Source organism: Barbus barbus, assembly GCF_936440315.1.
Source record: "Barbus barbus genome assembly, chromosome: 26".
NCBI lineage: Eukaryota > Metazoa > Chordata > Actinopteri > Cypriniformes > Cyprinidae > Barbus > Barbus barbus.
Genome location: NC_136754.1, coordinates 6,475,480 through 6,500,540, shown reverse-complemented (window position 1 = coordinate 6,500,540; position 25,061 = coordinate 6,475,480). Strand labels below are relative to the sequence as shown.

General features: G+C 37.5%; 1 protein-coding gene across 1 annotated transcript; it reads left to right on the top strand.

Moving 5' to 3' along the window:
- LOC306846651 (neuropilin-1a-like) lies at window positions 1-24,853 on the top strand. Its single transcript, XM_079380170.1, has 17 exons — window positions 1-586; window positions 1,486-1,663; window positions 7,511-7,692; window positions 7,904-8,131; window positions 8,405-8,572; window positions 11,247-11,410; window positions 14,800-14,955; window positions 15,605-15,749; window positions 16,106-16,437; window positions 17,424-17,568; window positions 17,710-17,877; window positions 18,927-18,971; window positions 20,271-20,417; window positions 20,550-20,899; window positions 20,977-21,073; window positions 21,743-21,787; window positions 22,476-24,853. The coding sequence occupies exons 1-17, from the start codon at window positions 526-528 to the stop codon at window positions 22,742-22,744; spliced, it is 2,880 nt and encodes a 959-aa protein (XP_079236296.1). The 5' UTR covers window positions 1-525; the 3' UTR covers window positions 22,745-24,853.
- Window positions 24,854-25,061: the final 208 nt, after the last annotated feature.

The window sequence follows — 25,061 nt, the reverse complement described above, 5'->3', positions numbered from 1 at the left end:
ACTGTCTCCGTGTCTGGTTGGTAGAGAGACCGCGCGTCTCTGCCTGGAAGGGGTTAGAGGGTTTGCTCGTTTCCAGTCCTGCCCATTCTCTCTCAAGGAGGAGGAACGAGAGCAACCAGTGCTGTGAGAGTTTTGACACCCCCAGTTTTCAGATCGGATGCTGACACCTTCACACCACACAGAACCTGCTAAATATACCCACCAGTGCCCGTCTACGCGCGACAGAGAGGACGCAAATCAGTCATTTAAGGGAGTGACCCGACCGCACGCCCGCAGAAGCGCCCGTGCACAGCCCGCTGCCAAGCCTCTCCAGACTTGGAATTATGAAATTTTACAGCGCTGACTGACTGTACAAGAATCTCCCGCTTTCCAGGGCTGTGAGTTTTCTTCGCGTTATTGAAGAGGAGACAGCGGTTCCCTGATCTGAGTGACAGGATCCCTCTGCAGCTTCCGAACTACCGCGTGGATTCAAAAATAATTCATACACGAAATCCTGAGGATATAAGTGAACAGATTTCTTTGAGGATGTTCTGGCGTTTGCTCTGTGTGACTCTAACGGGATTGTCCGTGGCTCGCTCTCTAACGGGTGAGTCGATTATTGTGGTATTGCGGTTTCTCTGCGCACAGGAGAGCTCTGTTATGGTTATTACTGTCGTTTGTTATCGATGCTCACCTGTGGGGCTGCTGTTTCAGAAGGCAAACAGGTAGAAACCGTATCTGATGAAGTGAGAGATCATTTGTTACGCACTACATAAATTATAAAAATTCCTGTTTCTGCACTGTAAAAAGTGAAAATGTACAGTTTGTTACTATAAGGAGCTATTTAATCTGATCCTTAAAATTTTGATTTAGTGATATTAATAATGTTATTTATTTGAATAAAACCAATTAATTTAGATAGTACCTCACGACGCATGATTTTACAGTGCGTTTCTTATTTTTGTATTTGCTTAATTTGTGTTTTTTTTTTTTTTTTTTATGTATACCTACATAGTATTATTTTATTTTGACTTTTATTTATTAGTTAGATCATTTGTGTAAATCAAATATATTAGTCGATTCATATTTTGACAGCGCTATAACCAGAGATGCTCTGTATGTGTGTGTTTGCGAGAGTTGGGTGTGTGTTATCAGACTCAAACACCCAGACACAGTGGCATATCTGCCCACCACGTCTGCACGCCCATATACAGTGACCCCTCTCTTAGTCCACGGCCTGTTGTGTTCAGTTCAGATACATTGATCGATTTCCAGGCGCATAATCGTTCCTCTGATCTGATCGATCCTCTGTCGAACAGTGTGTAAGATCAGAGCACGCTGTGTGTGACATTATGGGTGTCATGTTACTTTTGCGCAATTTGTCACCAATTATCTGTAGGCTACTAGTATGAGGTGCATGTAATGTTCAGAACTATGACTGATATCTAAGTATGACACCTTGAGTTTCAGTTGTTAAAATGATAAATGTGCCACTCTGGTTTTTAGAAAGTCCCTGCGGTGGGAAAATCACAATCACCAGCGCCGGGTATGTGACCTCTCCCGGTTACCCGTCTGGATACCAGGTGAACCAGCAGTGCAGCTGGCTGATCCAAGCGCCTGATCCACAGCAGAAGATCCTCATCAACTTCAATCCACATTTTGATCTGGAAAGCCGGGAATGCAAGTAAGTCTAACCAACATTTCTGTCCTGAAATCAGGGTGTCAGAAATGATAGATGTCACCAAAGTCCTTTCTGGAGTGAATCTGTTTGTGTGCTGTTTTCTAGACATGCATGTACAGCTTTTATTGACTTGAATGGGGAAAGACCGGATTAGGCAATTTATTTCCTTCAAGAAATCCAGTATGTTCCTACAGTCGCCGTAATCTCCAGCTCATTTTCTACAAGTGGTTTTTGTTCTACTTATACTGTCTCTGGTATCACAAAACATCTAGCTGCTTTCAAAGTAGATCAGTTTGGCGCTCAGATCTTGAGGTGTGCCACCTGTTGGTTGAAAATGAAATATTTCATATTTATGGATCTAAATTTAGGAGGAGTTGAACTAGATCTGTTTAAAAACAAACGTCCTGGGCTGTGATAATGGATCTGCATTTATCACTCAGAGGGTTGTTCTTCCCAAGGAAAAAAAAGGGGGATGGTTTTCCCAAGAGGAAATCTCAAGAATGCGAGGAGTCAAAACAGAAAAATGTGAAAGGACGCATAGAGCGCTGTTTATGGTTTCATTTTCATTAGTTTGATGAGGCTTCCAGCATCACATGAGTAATTAAGCTGATTGTTTTCTTAACGGGGAGGCTGAAAGACAATGACATTAAATGATAGTGAGGTTGGAGACAGAGCTTGTTATTGCCTTGCGCTCATTTCAGTGGTTTAGTTAACAGCATCAGCCGCAAACACTCGCAAGGCTTTGTGTGGACTAAATCTCATAAATGAGATGGATTTGATGAGTCTCTCTGTAATTTTAAACAGCTCGTAAATGGGGGCGTAAATCAGCAGCTGTCAGTCACACAGACTTGGCTTTACTATTGGGTTGGATTTCAGTGCCAGGGGACCAGTGAAAAGTCCCTTATGCTAAATGTCCTGCTGTGGGCCCCTGAAGGGGCATGAAAGAACAACAGACAGACCATGACCATCCCTTTATATCCATTTTCTCTTTCAGTCCATCTTCTTTAGTTTGTGTGTGTGTGTGTGTGAGGGAGATAGAGATGTAAAAGAAGGGTATGTTTAGAATGGCATGCTACAATACTAGAAGTGTGCAGTAGGTATACTATACATATATGCAAACTGTATGCAGATTTTTATGTGTGACTATAGAGTCACTGTATTAGATTGGCCTACATCTTTTTTTCCAAACTGTACAGTATACAATCAGAGCACATTGGTCCCATAATGCAATGCACAAAACTTATTTTATATCAACTCAAAAATGTTCTGTATTCAGTGTGACAAATGAACCAGAATGTATATCTGCCTTCTTTACTAATTATTTGATCAGGCTTCAAAAGTTTAGAGGTAGTTCACCCAAAAATTGCTACTTTATCACTATTTACTATTTACTCATTTCAAACCTGTATGATTTTCTTTTGTGGGAGATATTTTGAAGAATGTTTGAACTATTTATGTCCATACAATCCAAGTCATTGGCATCCAAAACAACTTTGGACCACTGAATTTCATTTTGACAAAAAATACATTTTTCTAAATACCTTCTTTTGTGTTGCACAGAAGAAAGTCATGCAGGTTTGGAATTAAATGAGGGTGAATAAATAAAATCTCCTTAAGACATTTTACACAGAATTTAATAAATTCAAAATAACTATGTTTTATATCAGAGATGCTTATTGACTGCAAATTAAATTATGTAATGAGATCACAATTAACAGGCAGTATACAGTATACAGTCCACTATATATCCACACTAAGCTTACTTTTAGTTAAAAACCATCTCTAATTAAAAAAAGACCAAAAAAGCAGAACCGAAAAGACAAGAAGCTGAAGAGTCTTCGATGATGAGTCAGCCTGAATCATCAGTCGAAATCAATCCTAACATAAACTCTGAAGGTCATCAAGTTTGGTGTTGGGTTTGAGCGACTAATTATGTAGCATGTCAGAAATAAACCACATTTTCAATCACACTTGATGTGTTTGCTCTGAATTTAAATGTACAGGATTCCAGCTGCAGATGTTTATCAAGCTCATAACAGAGATCTTTGAAAAGCTTCCATGTTTTACAAGAAATACAAAAACTGCCATAGATATAGACACACTTCTCTGACTGCAATCTGGACAGATATACAGATGGATAATTAGTCAAGACTATTCAAAACAACCATTCTCACCCTGAGCTTGGTGTGAAACAGTAACTCAGCACTGGTGTGACTTTATTTTCTCCCAGAATTCCAAGGAGATCCAGAACTTTCCCATCCATTCAGAAACATTCACTATGTTCTGTCTTAAAATGCCAGATTCCAACATAAGCGTGTGACTGTCAGTGCATGCTGTGGAATGTCTGGTGTGTTTTGGACAGACTAGCATGAATGTGCGTCTCAGAACAGGAAGGTTAATCAGAAATTCACTTTAACTTGGACCAGATGCTGCTGTGTTGTTCTTGGACTGCCGTCAGTTTTTTAGCTGTGGCAAAACTTGCAGAGTTTATGGTGAACATTATTAAACGAACCCTGCGGAAAAGCCCAGGAGACCACACGAACACGGTATTCATTCCTTCCTGCGCTGCACTGCAGAGAACAAACACATCGGACAATCTAACAGCTTTTTATTTCTACATATTATATAACAGAGCAGAGCTGGTTACAGCTTTCAGATGCTACATGAGCTTCTATCTGGTGGAAACCATTCGCATCTTCATTGAACTTTTAATTACAAGTTGTAATTCAGACTTGATGGTTGTGATGACAAAAATGCTAGCGGCTTTTGCTGTTAAATGTAGTTAGATAGCACTACATATTCATATTCATATTTGATATGCCATTTTATTATAGCCAGTGCTACCTGGTACGCTTTCTTTATTCTTATAATGGTGAATTAAAGTAGCGCTTAATTATTTTGCTGTCATCAACAACAAAGCTGCACATGGATCAATTTTGGCGTTATGAATGTTGCCATGGAAACAAATTATATCTGAGCCGAGGATGTGAACAGCTCCAAGTAGAATCTCCAAGTTGTCATCTTGTAATTATGGTAATTCCAACATGGCATGAATACAGCAGAACATTGCTCTTAAGTTCTCATTGAAAAAGCTTCAAAGGTTCTCTCTGGACACAAAAGCTGAACAATAAAGCACCGTGTTAATTGAAAAGGACCAAATTGACAGGAGCACATCCATGCTGAGAAATCAAATATTTTGGTGTTTGGTTCAGGATTGTGGAGTCTTGCTGTTACACTTAGCTTGATTTGTTTACAGTAGTAGTTGTGTACTCATTTTATCTAGTGTCTTAGAGGGTTAGTATGTGTGTTTCTAGTGCATTCTTGTCTTATCTGAAGGGTCCCAGTCCTGCAAATGCCTCTGGCCTCTGACAGTAATGTAATTAGTGTGAAATCAGTCACATATGTTTCTGTGTCACAGCACACACACATAATCTATAAACTTCATATACCACTTAGAGACAGAAATGCAGTTTTCCATTTCAGTTTTGCTTGTCGTTTTATGATGTGTGTTCCAGGAGAGAAAACACGAGTAGTTTACTGCAGCATTCATGAGGATTGATTCCTCTCAGTCCCTCTACACACACACTTACAGAGTAGAAATAATGTTCATCATTAATGGCTTTGTTGTGTGGGAATGCTTTAATAATTCTGCACATATTAATCATTGATGACACTCTCTTTCTCTCTCTACGCCTTCTTAACAGCCCTCCCGAACACACTCTCTTTCACACACACATTATTGCTAAGGCAAGCATCACTATTACTATTACTCATATATAGTGTTAGAGATTTGAACTGCTAACTCTTAGGTATTAAACTTTGGACTCTTTATGCTATGGTTATGAATGATACCATCCTAGCATACACGTTTCAAAAACACTCTAAACACCCTAGCAACCACATAGCAACGAGCTAAAAAAACACTCAGAACACCTTTCAACTGTATAGGAACCACCTATTTATCAGCCACAACACCCAACCTGTTGTCATGATTTTAATGGTTTAATGTTATGATCTATTGTTACGCGTTATGATTTATTTCTTATTATTTTCTGCCCCTATCTTTCAGGGTTTTATTGTAAAACATAATCAGACGCTCCCACTTTATAATTTTCCTCTCTCTTTCAGGCATTCTCATTTCTGTAGGGACTGAATCTGCTGCAAACCTCCAGAACAGAACCGTTGTTCCCGACAGTTTCATTGTTGGTTTATTTTACTCTCAATAAGTCACTATATCAGCAGCTTTCACATCCTCCTGTGTGTCTTGCTCAATAGCAGGATATTTTTCAATCCAAAATCCCAGACATTGTGTTTCTGAGTTTCTGTCTCTGTAGAAAGCGGGCGAGTCTGTTGTAATCACTGTCTCTCTCTCTCTCTCACGCTTATCAGATAAAACGCACTGCAGCACTGAACTCTCATTCAGTTCATTAGAAACATGGAGAAACTTATTGACCCCGTTGTTTTATTTTTAAAAATGCATTAAATCAATTAAATGTATTAAATTTAGTAACATTTTCAGTATTAAATAATATTAATATAATGTACATAAATAAATAAACTACTGAATTGATAAATTTCTTTAGTATTTTTACAAAGTTTTCCCGAAAAATTTAAATGTTATCAGCATTTACTCACTCTCAAGCTGTTCCAAATCTTTATGAGTTTCTTTCTTCTGCTGAGCACAAAAAATATTTTGGTTACCAAACAGTTGACGGTAGCCATTGACTTCCATAATATGGAAAAAAAAGTCATGGAAGGCAATGGCTGACTGGTTGCCAAAATTGTTCAAAATATATTTTTATGCTCAACTGAGGAGAGAAACTCGTACTGATTTGGAACAGCAAGAGGTTGAGTAAAAGGAGATAGGATTTTAATTTTGGGCTGAACTATCCTTTTAAGATTAGAAGAATATAAATTTATTTAACAAGTTGGGACACCTTCCTCTGCCAGGGTTCCTGTTATGTAGTTTATGATTCATTAAATTACCCGGATCATCAGTTTAACTGGAGTCCAGGTTGTGAACGATCTTTCTGAATGGCAGGAAGCACACTTTGGCTCCCACAGAGGGTCGCGTCGTGGTGAGAGGTCAGAGATCACACTGACCATCAGTGTCTTGGGTTACAGGAGAGCAAGAGAGCACGAATGTACTCAGAAGGGGTGCTGTGTGTAAAACCAGTGTCATGTCAGCAGGAAATGCCTCATGTTTCGGGTGGTTTTGTTGGAGCTGATGCATAGGAGTCATCAAAATGAATCTAAATGAGTCATGCAAAAGTTACTCTAGGATGCAACCGGGGGAAGATGTTTCAGAGTTTCCAGTTATAATTTCAATGCCGCATGTGTGTATATAATGCATTGTAAAGGCATTTCAAAGGTATTCATAATACATTATAATATGTATTCATGGTCACATCAAGAAAAAAAGTAGAAATGATATAAATAATGACATAAAAATGCATTAAAGTCTCTGAATGCATAAACATAGATAATTATGGATTGTGTGTGTGTGTATAGGAACATTCGACTGATCATAAATTTTTTATTATAAGACATTGTGTGTAACTGTAAAAAAAAATGTTTCGAAGTAAATAAAACAGATTCTTGGAGCATGTTTTAGTAGAAAATACTGTTTCTGTCTTTCTATTTCAAAATTTCACATTTAATTCAATATATTACTTGCTGGGTTTTTATTTTTTTTCTTGTGAAATTTACAAGCATTTTCTGAGTTTTATTATATTATATCATATTACATTATTCACAACTGTACTGAACTGTACACTGGTAACTCACTGTTAAATGTATTACAGAACACATTAACACAATAATTTCAATAATGTGTGTGTTTGTGTGTAGGTATGACTTTGTTCAGGTGTTTGATGGTGTGGATGAGAACTCTTTCTCTCATGGGAGGTTCTGCGGCAAAATTGCTCCATCTCCAATTATCTCTAATGGAAACTCTTTACTCATCAAATTCACCTCTGACTATGAAAGCTCTGGAGCCGGATTCAGCATCCGCTATGAAATACACCGCACAGGTATCAGAAAACACACACAAACACACACACACGCAGTCAAAGATCTTACATTGTACATGCACACACACTAACACAAAATGAAGGTCTTTTAATCAAAATATTGATTCTCTTTTAATGTTTTAAAATGCTATTTATGTATGCAGGTTACTATATTCTTTGACATATACTATACATTGACATTATGAAACTTGTTGCTTTACATTCTGTGCAGGTACTGAATGTTCCAGAAACTTCACTGAGCCACATGGAGTGATTCAAACCCCTGGTTTCCCTGATAAGTATCCAAACAACTTGGAGTGCACCTTCATCATCTTTGCACCCAAGATGGCAGAGATCATTTTGGACTTCCAGAGCTTCGATATGGAACCGGACACAACCGCACCTGTGGGGGCCATATGCAGATTTGACTATCTGGAGATATGGGACGGATATCCTACAGGTATAGACAAAAAAAACAACAACAAAAAAACAGAGGAACTTGAGGGTAAAAAACAGTGCTGACTTTCAGACTTCATGCTGAGAGAAGCAGGAAGTTTGTAAAGTCTTAGAACTGGAGGAAAGGCCTTTTAGAAGAAGAGAACAACCAAAGACACACACACAAAACACAAAACATTATGGCTCTTTTGGTTAATAGAAATGTTGTGCATGATGAAAGGTTGATTTTGTGATTGAATTGTGAACTGAAGTGCTCAAACTCATCTCTCTCTCTCAGTGGGGCCTCATATTGGTCGATACTGTGGTTCCAGACAGCCAGGTCGTGTGATCTCATACACCGGCATTCTCTCTCTCAGCATCCACACAGACAACGCTATCAGCAAGGAAGGCTTTTCAGCCAATTACAGCATCGGAACCAGCTCAGACCCACCTCAGCCGCACCAAGGTTAGTGTGAGACTATCAGTTTCATTTAAAATTGTTAATTTTGCAATCATTTATCAATGTCTTATGTTTGTCTTTGTCATGTCTTAGACTATTTTTCCCACCTCTCTCTTAATAACGCTGCTTTTGATACTGTGCTTTCAAGGCTTCTCTAAGTGAGCTCTGTTGTGACTTGCAGTATTTGCTGCAATATTAGACAGTAGATGCAGGCTTGATGAAGTCACAAGAGTGAAAGAGAAGTTTTTGCAGCTTACTTTCAATGGTCTCTTTAGACCACGATAGGAGCTTTGAGTTCTGGGACTGCATCTTAGTCACTGGGAAAAGCCTGTTTTGTAAAATAAGCTCATGGTTGTCTTTAGTAAGACTCGTACTGCATTGTGGAAAAAGTAAGAGACTAAACAGCTTTAAATAAAATGCCTGAAAACAGGCGTTCATCACAGTTTCTCTTTACTAATCATTTGCATATTATATACAAATGAAAAAAATATCCTGCATACAATTTAATATTTGATTTTAATGAGAAAATGTATTGATTGTAATGCAAATAATATAAAAACACAAGGGCCACAAAAACGTTACACAATAACAAGATGTGCAGAAACATTCTAAAAACATGGTGCGAGTGATAAATATAGCAAATGGAGGAGGACCAACCTAAATGAAAGAATTGAATGTAAATGATTATTGAAATATATATGGTGGCGAATCTCCGGAGTTGTGGACAGGACGTTACCAGCAGCTACAGAAGATACATTGCCTCAAAATCAATCACGTCAGCTCCGCTTGTACATTCTCGTGAGTAGCAACGTTTTTGCTAGTGTTTGGTAGCTCAGGAAGTAGTTTTCCTACTTTGTAATACTATTCAGTGGTTTTGGATTTTTTTATCATTTAACTGATAACTAAGTAACAGTCTTCTCCCTTTTGTTTACTTTAGTCAATGAAGATGAAGATGTGCCAGAACCAAGCCAAGCAGCACAGGAGAGTGAAGGTAAAACTCATGCTTACAAACTTAAAAAGAGTTGTAACTCACCAAGTTAGTTAACTAGCATATAGTGTCAACTGAGTTTTTTTTTTTTTTTTTTTACAACAAACAATCTGTTCCTAGCCCTCCCTAATGTTGATAACTTCCTTGTTAAAGGTTCCTCCAGTATCCAGGTGACTCCTGAAAGAAGTGGCTCGGAATCTCCAAGCAAGATAAACCATGAACCATGTTTTGGAAAAACAGTATGAAGTATTGCAATTAGAAATACAAAAACTGGAATTAAAGAAAACTAAGCTGAAATTGGAGCTAAAAAATCTTGGATATGAACTATAGAACTAATTTTCCACTGTCCAGGATTGAATTAATCAATTCATTGTATTCAATCATTTCTAATTTTCCTGTTGACTTTACTTGTTTAATGTTTAATCAAAAGTTCATTTAACATGCATATGTTATTGGAAGAATCACATACTAGTTTTCCAGTTGTTTTTATTAATCATTAATCAATTCTGCATCGCATTTTCTTGGTGAATAAATCATAATTTGCATCAAGTACATATCAAAATAGTCATTCTTTCAGTTTTCTCAGTCAATAAAAAAGGTTTTCTAGTCAAATATAATGCCCAGGGCTGCGTTTCCCAAAAGCACCATAACCTAAATTGATCACAGAGAAAATTGGTGGCAATGGTTTCTACAATCTATTTACACTTGCAATGCTTTTGGGAAAACGCGGACCAAATTTATCTTCATCTTTAGACTCCACAGCTGGTTCGCCAAGTATCTGGTCTTCCTCCAGGTCTGGAAGTGTAAGATGTCAATTAAAAGGAAAATCATCTTTAGCTAATTTTAAAAAACTGTTGGAAATGTAGCCAGAAGTTTACATTACAGTTAAATTGTGTTTATTGCGTTGCCATGTTGTGATGACATGAAATTTATTATAGTTTAATTTTTCATGGTAGAATTGTGTCATTTAAAAACAAGGTTTTTCAAATTTTATGACAGCTTTCCTGAAACTGAAGTGCATGTTACTTGATTTATATGTGAAGATGAGAATGAAAAGAGAGCTGCCGTTGATATTTCTGTGTTCTCAGCTCACTCAGTCTGGGGCTTTTATTAAACCCATCTATCAAGTTTTCAGAGAATCACACACTAACTGAGACTGTTAGCAATAATGTGGCAATAATGTGCTTGATGGCACTGAAGTAACACCCATGATCCTTTGAGACCTGATCCCAGCTCAGATTCACTTCACAAAGCTGTGTATGTGTGTGCTTTCAGTTCAGTGTAATAAAGTGCAGTGAGGCTGTCCGTTTATAATTCATCTTCATCGCCCTGCCACACAGGGCACGAGGATCACACGGGTCACTACATCTGTGGCCAAACATGAAAGACTGATATTAACTTCCTGTGGTGAGAAGAGAGCAGATCTGGCTCTTTGTTTCTCACATAGACAGACACTGATATTTACCAAAGAAATTCTATTTACTAAACCCAGACCTTCTGACAGTATCAGATTCATCAAAAGCATGATTTATGAGTCTGTCATACAGTGGAGAGAGACCACTTCAAATGTCCTCAAAAGTCAGTTCAAATTTTATGAAAGCGCCATGTGTGCTGTTTATTACTTCAAAAACATGACACTACTCACAATATATTTGTATGTGTGTGTGTGTGTGTGTGTGTGTGTGTGTGTAGGTGAGTGTATGTCTCCTTTAGGGATGGAAAGTGGTGAGATCACAGAAGACAGGATAACTGCGTCATCACAGTACAATCCCAGCTGGTCTCCACTGCGCTCCAGGCTGAACTTCCCTGACAACGGCTGGACGCCATCAGATGATTCTGTTCGGGAGTGGATACAGGTAAATACAAACACACACATTCTCTAATTTTATAGGGAAACGCTGTTTCATCTTACCAGCCAAGACATAACCTTTACACTTTTGAAGTCACACATACATTCTCGGATGTGTACATAAATATTAAAAAATAACTGAAGTTATATAAGCGGGAAAACAGTGCTTAACAGTCATGAGTGGGTGCTTGTGTTTGGCCTTAAAGAGTTTACTTCACATTTAAAGGTGCACATAAAAATGATAGTACACCTTTGTTGTTTATTTTGGGCTTTGTATTGGACAGTACACAGGATCATGAAATGATAAGACAGACGAGACAGAGAGATGGGATAGAACATCACAGGCAAGACTCAAACATCCATGTCCACTACATTTACAAATTGGATATTAAATCAAAGTCAGTATTCAGTGTTAATCAAAATGGATTATTAAATAAAAACTGAATATATGCACTACTGTTCACAAGTTTGGCACTGGTATCATTTTTTAAATAATTGCATTACAATTTAAGATAACTGTTTTCTATTTTACATATTTTAAAATGTAATTTTAATTTTCTTGATGCAAAGCTGAATTTTCAGCATCATTACTCCAGTCTTCGAAGTGTAGTGGATTACGTTTCTTTCGCTTTGAAGTGAATGTGCCATCTGCCTAAATGCATCTATGTTCACGCGAATCATTCGTGATCCAGTTTCATCTGTAGAGGAAGTGAGTATAGGGTATTTTTTTTTATGAATCTTTGCAAATCACCTTTCCTAATAATGTACTATTTAGCCAGTTTCCCGGCTAAATTAAACAGTACTGCTCGTCACTGCACGGAAGAGAGGGGCGGGGCAAGCAGAGCTCATTAGCATTTAAAGCAACATGGACTAAAAAACGGCTTGCTGAAAACAGCTGATTTTGACAGTGGGAAAAAGATGTGTTTTACACTACCATTGAGAAATTTTATTCAAAGTATTTTACAGACTTTTCATTAAGACCCTAAAAAATCATATCAACTTGTGAAAAATGGGCATCCAATGACCCCTTTAAGAAACATTTCTTATTATTTTCAATATCAATATTGAAAACAGTGCTGCATAACATTCTTGTGGAAACATTTACATTTATTCAGGATTCCTTAATGAATAGAAAGTTCCAAAGAACAGCATATATTTAAAATCAGCATCTTTTGTAGCATTACAAATTACTGTCATTTTTGATCAATTTCATGTTGAATCAAAGTATAGATTTTCATACAATCTTACTGATAGTAAATCAGTACATATAATGAATATAAACTACATTTGCAGTACATTTTATAGTACATTTTAGTACCTTATCGTACACTTTAATTGTAAGGAAAGGAAATCTAGACATTGTTTTTATTTGGCATTTAACTGAAAAAAGTATCAGTTGACACTGGGATGAAGAGAATGAACTGTTATGTTTGGGTAAACTACACTTTAACCTTACGAATGGAGACATCGCCCTATTGGTGAGAAGCACAATGAATGTGTGAATTCAGGCAAACTATCTGGCAGGCAATGTCAAAGCATTTTTCAGAGATGGCTGCTCCATTTTCACTTAGATGGCCTCCTTCTTTCCTCTCTCAAACTATCTGTCTTCCCTGTCCAAATTCTTCATATTCCTGCCTTTGAACAAGTGATCCTTGTCCCGGGGCACTTTTGAATCACACTATGTCTTGTCTTTTGGCCTCAGCCTGGAAAGTATCCCAAGAAAGCAAATCAGCATGAGGGTCAGTAGAGTAGCGTCTTCCTCTTTTCTTATGCCTCTTCCCTTTCCTGTTTAAATTCTCTATTTCTTTTTCTCACACCCACCAATATCCTGTTTTCTACAAAAAGTGCCCATGTTTGTCTTTAGATCCTGGCATTTGAGGGGCTCTGCTTCTGTCCTGCCATTGTTCCCTCGTTAAAGGTTGTGAACACTTGTTGATCTTGTTAGCGGTGGCTAGCTCCAGTTGGCAGCTCGGCCGCTTCTGATACAGCACAATATTGAAAAGCAATTAGCCTCATAATACCTTCCTGTTCAGAGAGAGAGAAAGGCATGGCAGCAGTGCGGTTTTAGTGCATCTGCTCACTGAGACTTGGGTGGAAACCAGTGGGAGAGAGATGTGAACTTTTGTGCCAGGAATGCTTGCATTGAGCCAAAGTCTCTCAATAGGCTATTTATGCACACTTCTGTTGCGTCAGTTGAGTTTAATTTATCTCAAGAGTCACGCACACACTCGAGAGACAGACATGCTAGTAACTGACATGCTAGATTTAATGCAGGAATTGCTCCACAACAACATGATTTGTCATTCTGACCTGGATCTTTGACCACGTTGTAGTGTTATGTGGTCTTTGTTACTGTAAGGCTATTAGAGGTCTCTAAACCCTTAGAACAGACTTCTTGTAATACTGAAGGAGGGAAGGAAATGGAGATTCTCGGAACCTGAAACAATATAAGACCATGATAGATGATGCTTTGAAAATTCTGAGGGTGTTTTTAGCTTCATTGGCCAGTTATTGTTGCAAGTGATTCAGATTATGGATTTTGTTTGTGTCAATATAGACATAAGGGACGAAGGTTATGTTTTACACACTCGGCATGAGATTAGAAAGACCTCTTTGGTCATACAGTGGCTACCTGACCTAAACGTTTTGTTCTAAGATAAAATGAGATTAAGAATGAGATTAAAGATGAATTAAGTAATAATAATTAAGTAAAGGTGTTAATATTAACAAGTGGCTGCTAAGTCTGGTCACATTGTATAAATTTGATAGTTGTGTTAATTTGTTCAAGGTGTAGAGCTGAAGTGAGTGTTTTACAGTGGGAACCTCATTTTTTATTATTGGTTCATATTTTTCTTCCAGCAGTTTATTGGCTGTAATTAAACCATATTCACATAGCTTGTGCTGTGTTTTGCTAAGTGTGTATGTGTGGAATCTGACTCAACATGTTTTTTCCCCAAGTAGCACATGTTCCTGGATCAAAATTTGTTTGTTTGTACTACAACAACATTTCTATCACAGCTTTAACCCTAAAATACCCTCCAAAAGCAGAGAGAATCCCAGTCTTGAGCCTAAAGTCCTGATCAGTTGGGATTTTAGTAATGTTGTTCCATGAGGAACAAGGACGTCGATCCAGGAACATGTCCTACTATGATAAACCATGTTAAGCTTTTAGCCCCCGTCCAGACACTGCACTGCTGCTATGCAGTGAACACATCATAAATTATACTAACGATCTGACAGTGAATCAGTGCTGTGTGTCTGACGGTGATTAACTAGCAGTTACATTACAACTGCCCCAACACAGTGAAGAGTCCAAAACAACACATTACCGCACACACAAAAATACTTACCAGAGAGTAACAGCCCTGTCTTACGATCTCTGTCTGTCTCTCGCAGGTGGACTTGGGTTTCCTGCGGTATGTGACGGCCATAGGAACACAAGGTGCCATTTCAAAGGAAACCAAGAAAGCATACTATGTCAAAACATACAAGATCAGTGTGAGCTCAAACGGAGAGGACTGGATTTTCCTGAAGGACAAAACCAAACATATGGTGAGCATTTCTTTTCTTTTGATTATTAATGCATTGTATTTTTATTACAAAGTGCTTGATTTTATCTTTCAATTTTACATACACTTCTGTCAAAAGTATGGTCTCGGTCTGTCAAGACATCAATACTTTTAATTCAGCAAGGATGCATTAAATTGATCAAAAGTGAAGTAAAGACATTATAATGTAACAAAAGATTTTTATTTCAAATAAATTTAAATTAAAACAAATATCATGGGTTCCACAAAAAATACAGCACAGCTGTTTTCATTAATAATATGGAGAATAAGTTTCTTGAGCATCAAATCAACAGAAATGAAATCAGGTGCTGAAAGTTCAGCTTTGTCATCACAGAAATAAATTACATTTTAAAATATATTAAAACAGGAAACAGTTATTTTAAATATTAATAATGCTTCACAGTATTACTATGTATATATAATCTATACATAAATCTTTTTTTATTATTGTTAACACTTTTATTAGTATTACATGCTTTTACATTTATCTTTGTTATTTGTGTAGATTATTTGGCAATAATGTATGTAAAACAGTCATGCCAATAAAACATTTTTAAAGTTGAACACTGGTAAGGAAAATCAGTGGAAAAGGGGGAGGAATATGATACATGTGTCATTTCTCTTTTTCTCAGGTGCTTCATGGAAATCAGAATCCCACAGATGAGGTACGTGCCAGGCTTCCCAAACCCACCCTTACTCGTTACCTTCGTATTCGGCCACTGTCCTGGGAACAAGGCATCTGCATGCGTTTCGAGGTGTACGGATGTAAAATATCAGGTATCTCATCCTACACACACACACACTCATAGCAGAGGACTTTTTGCAAAGTGAGATTCAGCCATGACATCACTAAGAAATCCCAGCAGGTGTTGCTGTGGTTTGCAGCACTGAGTCACTTTCAATTCCCCTAGATTCGCTAACTCCGTGTGTGATCATTAGAGAATGACTCCCCTCTATTCACTGACACCTAATACTGACATCAAGGTCCCATCTGCATGTGTGTATGTGTGTTTATTTTAATAAATTCTCACCATTTCTGACAGGTAGAAGTAGCCAGTATGTCTCTTTCCTGTGGTTCAGAATATTGGTGCTCCGTTCATTAGAATAGCTCATATTCTCTCTCCTTCTCTCAGATGCTCCATGCTCCAGTATGCTAGGGATGGTTTCGGGTCAGATTTCAGACTCTCAGATCACAGTGTGGCCGTCGGCTGAGAGGGGCTGGCTCCCAGAACAGGCCCGGCTCCTAACCGGCCGAACAGGCTGGGTGGTCTCTCACCAGCAGAATCTTGGAAAGAACCAGTCACTGGAGCTGGACCTGGGGGCCCAGCGGATGGTATCAGGCCTCATCCTGCAAGGAGGGAAATACAGAGATGTGAATATTTTCATCAGACGCTTCAGAGTTACATACAGCACGAATGGAACGGACTGGAGCCACATACTAGAGGAGAACAGCAACAAAGTGAAGGTATTGCATGTGTAAAAGCCTGTTTACACAAAGAATGATATCTATAATGATAACTATTTAGCACCCACACCAACGGACGGTAACATTCTGTTTGTTGCAACCACTCACTGCATTTATGTTGTCCGCCACTTTAAATGCTCAGTCTCTTCAAAGTTGAGTGGATTCTCATTGGCCGTTAATGTTTTCATCAATCAGCTGAAAAAAGGTACTGAAGGTGTTGTTCGTTTTTCTGTGCCATTAACATTATAGCTGTGGTCTGGACTTCCCCTTGGAGTTGGAATGATTAGTAAAACACTGTACTTTATATAGTTATTGTTATAGTTAAGGGTCGTTGACACCAAGGACAATAAATATAATGATAACTATAATATAAAGTTTTAGTAATTGTTCTAATTTTACAAGAATAGGGAAATCCAGACAGCTATAACAATAAATTTGTCCAGCTTATGAACAATAAAAACACTGAGAGCCAATCAGAATTCTATGGAAGCCCACTTCCACCATTGAATAAAAAAAAATTTTAAAAAGGTAATTGCGACTTTTTATCTCACAATTATGACTTTTTTTCTCAGAATTGCGTGATATAAACTAGCAGTTGTGAGTTAGATAGTCAGTATTGTGTGACATAAACCCACAATTGTGAGGAAAAAACTCAGAATTGCGAGTTTAAGTCTCACAATTGTGCAAAAAAAAATCCAAATTGCGAGATGTAACCTCGCAATTGTGAGGGAAAAAAAGTCAGAATTTGAGATAAAAAGTCAATTACCTTTTTTATTTTTTATTTTTAAACGGTTCCATAAAATCCACCTGACTTTAAAGAGATCGAGCATTTATAGCAGCAGGAGAACATGCCTGCTGTTATCGTTACTGTTATAGTTATCTTCATAGTTATTATACTTGGTGTGAATGAAATGCATTTTTTTTCATCCGTTTAAGCAGACAGACACAAAATGTTCTAAAGAAATTTGTATTTTTTGCACATCCAGGTGTTTATGGGTAATCAGAACCATGACACACCGGAAGTACGTACTTTTGATCCAGTGCTCACGCGTTTCCTGCGTATCTACCCTGAGCGTGGCTCTCCTGAAGGCATGGGGTTAAGGCTGGAGGTTTTAGGGTGTGACCTGCAAGGTGAGTGACAACCAATCACAGCGCTTAGAGGAATCTCGTCCTATTCCAAATTAACAAGATTGTTGAAATGGTGTATAATTTGTGAAAGCTTCCTTTACTTTAAATAACTTGCCTTTCTAAACATCCTTGATCTCTTTTCAGAGCCCACAACGCCTCTTCCCCTCACCACCACCATGGAAACTACAGTAGCTACCATCACCAGCGCTCCAGGGAATATTCCAACAACCACCATTATTCCAACGACAGTGGAGAATTGCGATGATGATGGCAACTGCCACAGCGAAGCAGTGACAGACTATGACACAACAGGTTAGACACACACACATACATTCACATCATTAACATCTATGAGCTAATTATGTTGGCTAAACCATAACACTACCTCAACTCCTTAGAGAAACCTTGGTATTTTTAGATTTTAATTAAGACATTATTTACTCACTTTATTATGCTGTTTTCATAATAGGGACTGTTGGGAGGTCCCAATAACGTTGGTAATTTCAGGTTTTACTATCTCTGTGGGACATTTAAGTCCCCACAAAGAAAGCAAAACCTCACATACACAAACATCCACACAGAGACAGACTATGACCCAAAAGGTTACAAATACAAACACCCACACAGTGAAATGCAGACCAACTATGACCCAGCAGGTTACATACGCTCAGCAAAACAGCAGCATGCTACGACCCATAGGTTACACACAAACAACGACTTAAACTGTGACCTATCAGCTTACACAAACACACAAATACACATTTATCATTTCAACGCACTGCAGAATGAAGACAATGGGTCTCATTCACTAATTGTGTGGAATATTTTGTATTTATTTGCACATATGCACTTCTTGCTAAATATTTCCAGCTAATTCGCAACATGTGTGTAGGCACATGATTTGTTCTTAACCTCATTCTAATGTTAATGAATACTTTTCCAGCCTTTTGTCGCTCACTGCAAACATAGGACACCCTCCTTAAAACACATTCTCACCTCTGAGACACGCAGCAAATATCCTCAAGCAAAGCCAAGTGTGCCATCCTCAAAACCAGTTCAAACACATGAAACCCCTTTAAAACAGATCCACATTACAGAGCTTTCATTATGTGTCGAGAAACCTCACAGTTTGATCTGTAATGCATCTTTTCTTGTTTTTTTTTCACTGTATGTGATTTAATATATTTAAGATGAAATGTTTGTGTATTAAAATATGATTATAAGGCCCAGAGTATGTTATTTTTGCATGTGGTTTCAGTTGTTTATACATGATACATACAGAACCAAGTACATAAACATACAGAACATGCAGTCTGTATTTCATTAACTCTATAGCACTTTCTGCATTTTGTTTTCCATAGAAACTGCAGTGGCAGAGCCATTTATGGAGATGGAAGCAGTACCTGGTGAGAAACTACATACATTCACAAAATAGACAATTATCTGTAGTGGCAATAACAATTTGGAGTGTTGCTGTTGTCGTAAAAAAAACTGGTCCACCCTCGATGGGTACTCTCTTTAGTGGCTGATTATAATTCCTACAGAATCACATTATGATATGCATGTACAGATACTTGATTAGCCTGATAGAAATGAGGAACCAAATCCTCAATCTCTCTCTTTGGGGTTTTCCATTTTGAGCGCAAAGAAAATCTCTACTGCCACCAAGTGTTGTGCATAATTACATGCTATAATCTCCAGCTGTTTAACATTGTAAAAACCTTATGCAAAAATTCAAACACTGCAGAGTCTGTTACTTCTGACTGGCACCTTCATGATGTCTAAATAATAACACTGTGTAACTTGCAAAACAGCATAAATGCATGCATAGCAAGAAAATTCCTCCACAATAAAACACTTAAAGGGATAGTTCACCCAAAAATTCTGTCATCATTTACTCACCCTCAAGTAGTTCCAAACCTGTATGAATGTCTTTGTTCTGCTGAACACAAAGGCACCAGGCTGTTTTGGGGCACCATTGACTTCCATAGTAAGAAAAAAATACTATGGAAGTCAATGGTGCCCTGAGGGTGAGTAAATGATGACAGAATTTTCATTTTTGGGTGAACTATCCCTTTAAAACATCAACACCACAAACACATTGGTTGCGAAAGGTTTATGGTTTCTAAAAATTAGGTTTTTCGTGTTTTAAGCATTAACTTATAACAATAGATTTTGTTTTACAGATTTATATTTAGAACAAAAAAATTGCTAATGGCATGAGAAAAATATTTCAATTCAATACTCAAGATATATTTTCTGAAATCTCTGAATTTTGCCTCAGTGAAATGTGTCTTGTTTTGAGGATGCTTAGATGTTTATGAAACAACAACAACACAGAAACACACTGCATGTGAAAAGTTCCTAAAGAACTACCTAGATCATGACATTTATGGGAGTCATTGGAGAATATGATATCTAGATACAGTGCTGTACAATTGGCCGCTGGTTATTGGTGATTTAGCAGATTTCACTGCAGTATCTGTTGGCACACTGTTAACACACTTCACTCCCCTTTGAGGTTTGAACCTACAACCTTTTGAATACCTGCCAAGATCTTTGAATACTAAGCTACCAGCAGTCCAGAAAGCAGAGGATGTTCCAAACTGTAGCTTACTTGAGCAACATTAGTTGGTTTGAATGGAAAGTAAATTCGGTATGAAGGATTGTAAAGTTGATTTAGCTTTCTTTGTGCTCCTGTTTAGCATATATTTGGTTTGCCTGTGACTTTGGCTGGGCTGATAACCCCTCCTACTGTGGATGGAGTCAAGATGGAGGTGAAGGAGCTGAATGGCATATAAATAACTACAGCAAACACACTGCTCACAAATTGCCTAATCTTGACCACACGGGTAAGAATAATCAGCATAGCATGAAATATAAATTTTGAAATTCCTAAATGCACTTCTTTATCTCAAAAGTAAATTTATTTTAAAGTATAGGGCTGCATATTGTGATGCTAAAGCTCCTCCCTTCTGTTTCAGGGATGCCTCACAACTTCATTTACGCAGCTTCTAACACAAACGAGCAGATAGAGATCGAGAGAAAGACAGAAACGGAGACAGATGAAGAACTGGCGAGTAGAAGGGTGGCGAGACTGGCCAGTTTGCCGGTCACAGCCCCGGATTCAGACCTGTGCATGTCTTTCTGGTACCACTTCACTGAGAAACACACAGGAACTCTGAACATCAAGCAGAAGATAGAGCAATTAGAGGTGGTGGCGGAGGAGAAGAGAGAGGACAATGAGCTTCTGATTCGCTCGGTGAACGGCCAGATGAAAAGCAGATGGAGGGAAGGAAGAGTTCTGCTTCCCAGTGCAGACACTCCTTATCAGGTATTGATAGTAACTTTATGAGCCGAACATCTTGATCCCAACATGATACTTACTCTTTTTCTGTATGTGCATGGTAGGTGATCCTCGAGGCTCATGTAGATCCTACAGAATCTGGTTACATCTCACTGGATGATATAAAGATGCTGGATGAAGTGGATCCTGAAGAGTGCAAGGGTATGTTTGACCACGCCCCTTTATTTAGCCCCTCCTTCTTTCTGTTTGGCCTGCCCTGCTTTTATTAGCAGATTTCTCTCAACAGCCAAAAACCTTCATTAATATGCATCATCAAACAAATAATCGAATGATAATAATAATCCAGCCACAATAACTGACCACAACAGTGACCACCCACTTTTTTATTTATCTTAAAGGGATAGCCTATCCAAAAGTAAAAATCGTTGTTCATTCTTTTCCAAACCTGTGTGCATTTCTTTCTTCTGTGGAACACAAAGGAAGATATTTTGAAGGATGTTGGTAATCAAACCGAGTTTAATGAAACTCAATAGGAACCAAAGCTGTTTGAAGAACCAAAACATTCTTCAAAATATCTTCTTTCATGTTCCGCAAAAGAAAGAAAGTCATATAGGTTTGGAATGACATGAGGAGAATAAATGATCAAATAATTGTCATTTTTGGGTGAACTATCGCTTTAATTCCAGATGTATTCATTTTTTTTCCAATAGGGATTTTCTATAATAGCGTTCTCACTCTTGAACCAAACCAATCAGCTCTGAGATAAATCACACCTTTTTAAGATTCATATGTTGAAAATATCTCTACAAGGAATATGAATGAAATTTGAAAGGAATTCATCTCCTTGATTAGTGTGCATTTGCATTTCAGACCCAGATAATACAGAAGGTGATGAAGATGAAGTTGATGAGATCGGTAAGACCCACATTTTATTGGGATAGCATTATAAGACCCAGTTTAATTATTTATTGCACAGCTCTGTGTACTGCAAAAAAGAAAAAAGTTTCTTCATTTGTATTTACGTCTTATTTTTAAGTGAAAATATTTTAAAATAGACTTTAAAAAATTGCTGTAGAAAATTTTACTCGGACATTGCTAGTAAATTTCACAAACAATTACAAAGAAGTGGCAAATTACACAAACATGATTTTTTTTAAAGGAAAACTGAAATAGTATTTCCTTGTACAACATATTCCAATAATCTAATTTATTTGCAACTTTTTTACAGTGTACATTTACTTGATAAGAAAAATAGTATGAGACATTAAACTTAATGGCAAAGGTTTTCTTGTTTTAAGCATAAATGTAAAATTTATTTTACTGAAACAAGTTAAAATTGCTATTGAATTTAGGAATTTAGGAAACATATTTAGTTTAATGCTTAATTCAGTATGTATTCTCTAAAGACAAAATTTATTTTTTAGATATTTTCCTTCTCAATTAAATGTACCATGTTTTAAGGATGATTAGATAGTTTTATTTTTATTTTGCCATAATGTCCAGACAGTATATCAATGTATATGATCTCTTATATAATATATTTGAGCTTGCTTATACAGGTCTCACTATCTCTCCGTTTCCGTCTGTCTTTCTCTCTCAACAGTGAACTGTGAGGGGACTGACAGCACCCTGTGGAGTTTTGGACGCGGCTCCATGCTGAAGAGTTTAGACCCCATCCTGATCACCATCATCGTGATGAGCGCCGTGGGAGTCCTGCTGGGCGCCGTCTGCGGGGTGCTTTTCTACTGCGCATGCGCTCACACTACAAACAGGAACCTCTCCGCTCTGGAGAACTACAACTTTGAGCTGGTGGACGGAGTCAAACTAAAGAAAGAGAAACTCAGTGCACAGAAATCTTACACAGAGGCATGAGGAATGCTGGACGAACCCAGGAAACATTTGCTGGACAATGTCGGAGGAACGTTCTTAGAACGTTGTTGCAGCGTTTCTCAAGATCAAGACTGAGCGTTATTCTCAGGACGTGCAGGAAGAGAAACTGGCACCGTGTATAGATTGTACAGCCAGACGATGATTGTCTACTGTTTGTTTGTTCGTTTGTACATTTGTTGCTGGTGATGAGACCAAGACAAAACGATATATCCTCTCACACAGTTGGATATTTTTTTTCAACAAGCCCCATTTTCAGAGCTGTACACAACTAGGTTTTCAGTGTTATTGTGCTCGTTTATGCTTGGAGATGTGTTTGTTCAGTTGGTAACTCACACTTCATTCCAATGGTGCCTTTAAGCGTGTTTTTGTTGCCTTTTTACACATGGGTTCCTCCTTAGTCATTTGCTCTTGAGCACAAACTGTTCACAGATTCAGGCCAATACAGGTCAGAGGTCAATACATAATAATACAAATAATATATTTCAACAGGACATGCGCATGATGTCTATATCAATGTTAAGTAGCTAGATTATTTGGTCCATCTTCACTTATATTGTAAAACAGCAGGCCAGAAGACATTTTGTTAGGGAAGCATTATAATATGGCCCAATTTCATAAATTTATTGATTTATTACACAGCTCTCTGCACTAAAGAATAGTATTTTTGTCTTGTTTTCAAGTAAAACATTTTAAGATACTTTACTTGACAAGCAAAATTGTATAAGATGTTAAGGCCAATGCTAACAGTTTTTCTTGTTTTTAACGTAAACATCAATAAAATAAATTTTACTCATATTTAAAACAAGAAAGAGTTGCTAATGGTATAAGAAAAGTATTTAATTTAATACTTAAAACAAGTTTTAATATTTTTATATTTTGCTTCTCAGTTAAATGTATCTTGTTTTAAGAATGTTTAGATATTTTGCTGCTAACAAGACAAAAATTCTCATGAATCAGGATTTTATTTTATTTTAAATGCACTTGGAATTCTGTTACAGTTCAATACCATGGGTCCATGTTTAAATAGATAATACATCTAATATATATCAATAGGACATACGCATGACATCTTTCTCAATGTTAAGTAGCAAGAAAGAATCTACCGCTTTATTTAGTCCATCCTGACTCTATATATTGTAAAACAACAGCTCAGATGACATTCTTTGAGAAAGTGTTTTTTTTAAACGATGTAATAGTAATGTGGAATTTCTTTCAGCTGCCTATGTGGCATGTCAGTAAACGTGTGTTGCCATGCTATCAAGTGACATCATATTTCAGAATGACATCACAATGTCTGCAGACCATCTGTGAAAATAGTGTCTTCTAGACTGGACCCCTCCTGATCAGGAGACGCTGGGGAGACGCTCACTCTGGGAACGTCTGGGAATCGAAGCAGAGACAAAGCAAATGAAGCTTCTAAGAGCTCTAATGTAGATGCATCTCCCCAAGGAAATTAATTGTATTTGAAGGATGTGAAAGGCACAAACTGATCGGTGCTCTTAAGCATTGAGAGGACAACCTAAGAGAGACGAGACGATAAAGGCATCTGGGTCAATTTCACACACAGCAGAAAAGAAGTTTGTTTTCAGCATCTTGAAGGAGACGCCAGAAACATTTCTCCCACTCAAATGAACCAACGTATGTCATTTTGCACTGAGAATTATATTTAATGAAAGATTTAGACAGTAATAAAAGTGTTAACTACTTTAAATTGTAAAAGAAATACAACTGTCTGTGTAACAGCTCACTTTTTTAATGCTATTTAAAATGAAATGGTATTTTTCTTAATTGTAATAGTTGTTTTTGTGTCCTGAGGAACTGAAGTAACACTCCACTGGATTTTCGTCACAGACTCTCACAAAAAAAAAAAAACTCACTTGATGTTATAAAGTCCAATCTGTCTGGTGGCTGTTTTGTATTCACAGTTCTGTGATGAACAGAAAAAAAAAAGACTGAAGTCTTATGTCTCATCGGCATCAACTAATTCAACCAACCGCCTGTTTGCAACAGCAAATCTGACCAATCGGATTTATGAATTTCTCAACAACAACAACATTCCAAAGAGCAAAGTTAATAAAGGTTTTATAAAGATTTTGTTTTGAAATAACTCTCTTTTTATAGAGAAACTGTTATTTGTGTGTGTGTGTGTGTTTTGACAGAGGTATTACAATATGAAGGTGGTTTAGGAGGACACTGCCTATGTCCCCGTAATTCAAAAGGCTTTAAAAACATACTAAATTGTGTTTTTTTGAAAATCTAAAAATGCACAAAGTCTCCTGTGAGGGCTAAGTTTAGGTGT

Bases quoted from the DNA above. Each gene is read 5' to 3' on its own strand.
- LOC306846651 (XM_079380170.1), top strand. From the start codon at position 526: ATGTTCTGGCGTTTGCTCTGTGTGACTCTAACGGGATTGTCCGTGGCT. The intron at 8,132-8,404 runs GTATAGACAAAA...TCTCTCTCTCAG, and splicing joins ATGGGACGGATATCCTACAG to TGGGGCCTCATATTGGTCGA. The intron at 14,956-15,604 runs GTGAGCATTTCT...TCTTTTTCTCAG, and splicing joins AGGACAAAACCAAACATATG to GTGCTTCATGGAAATCAGAA.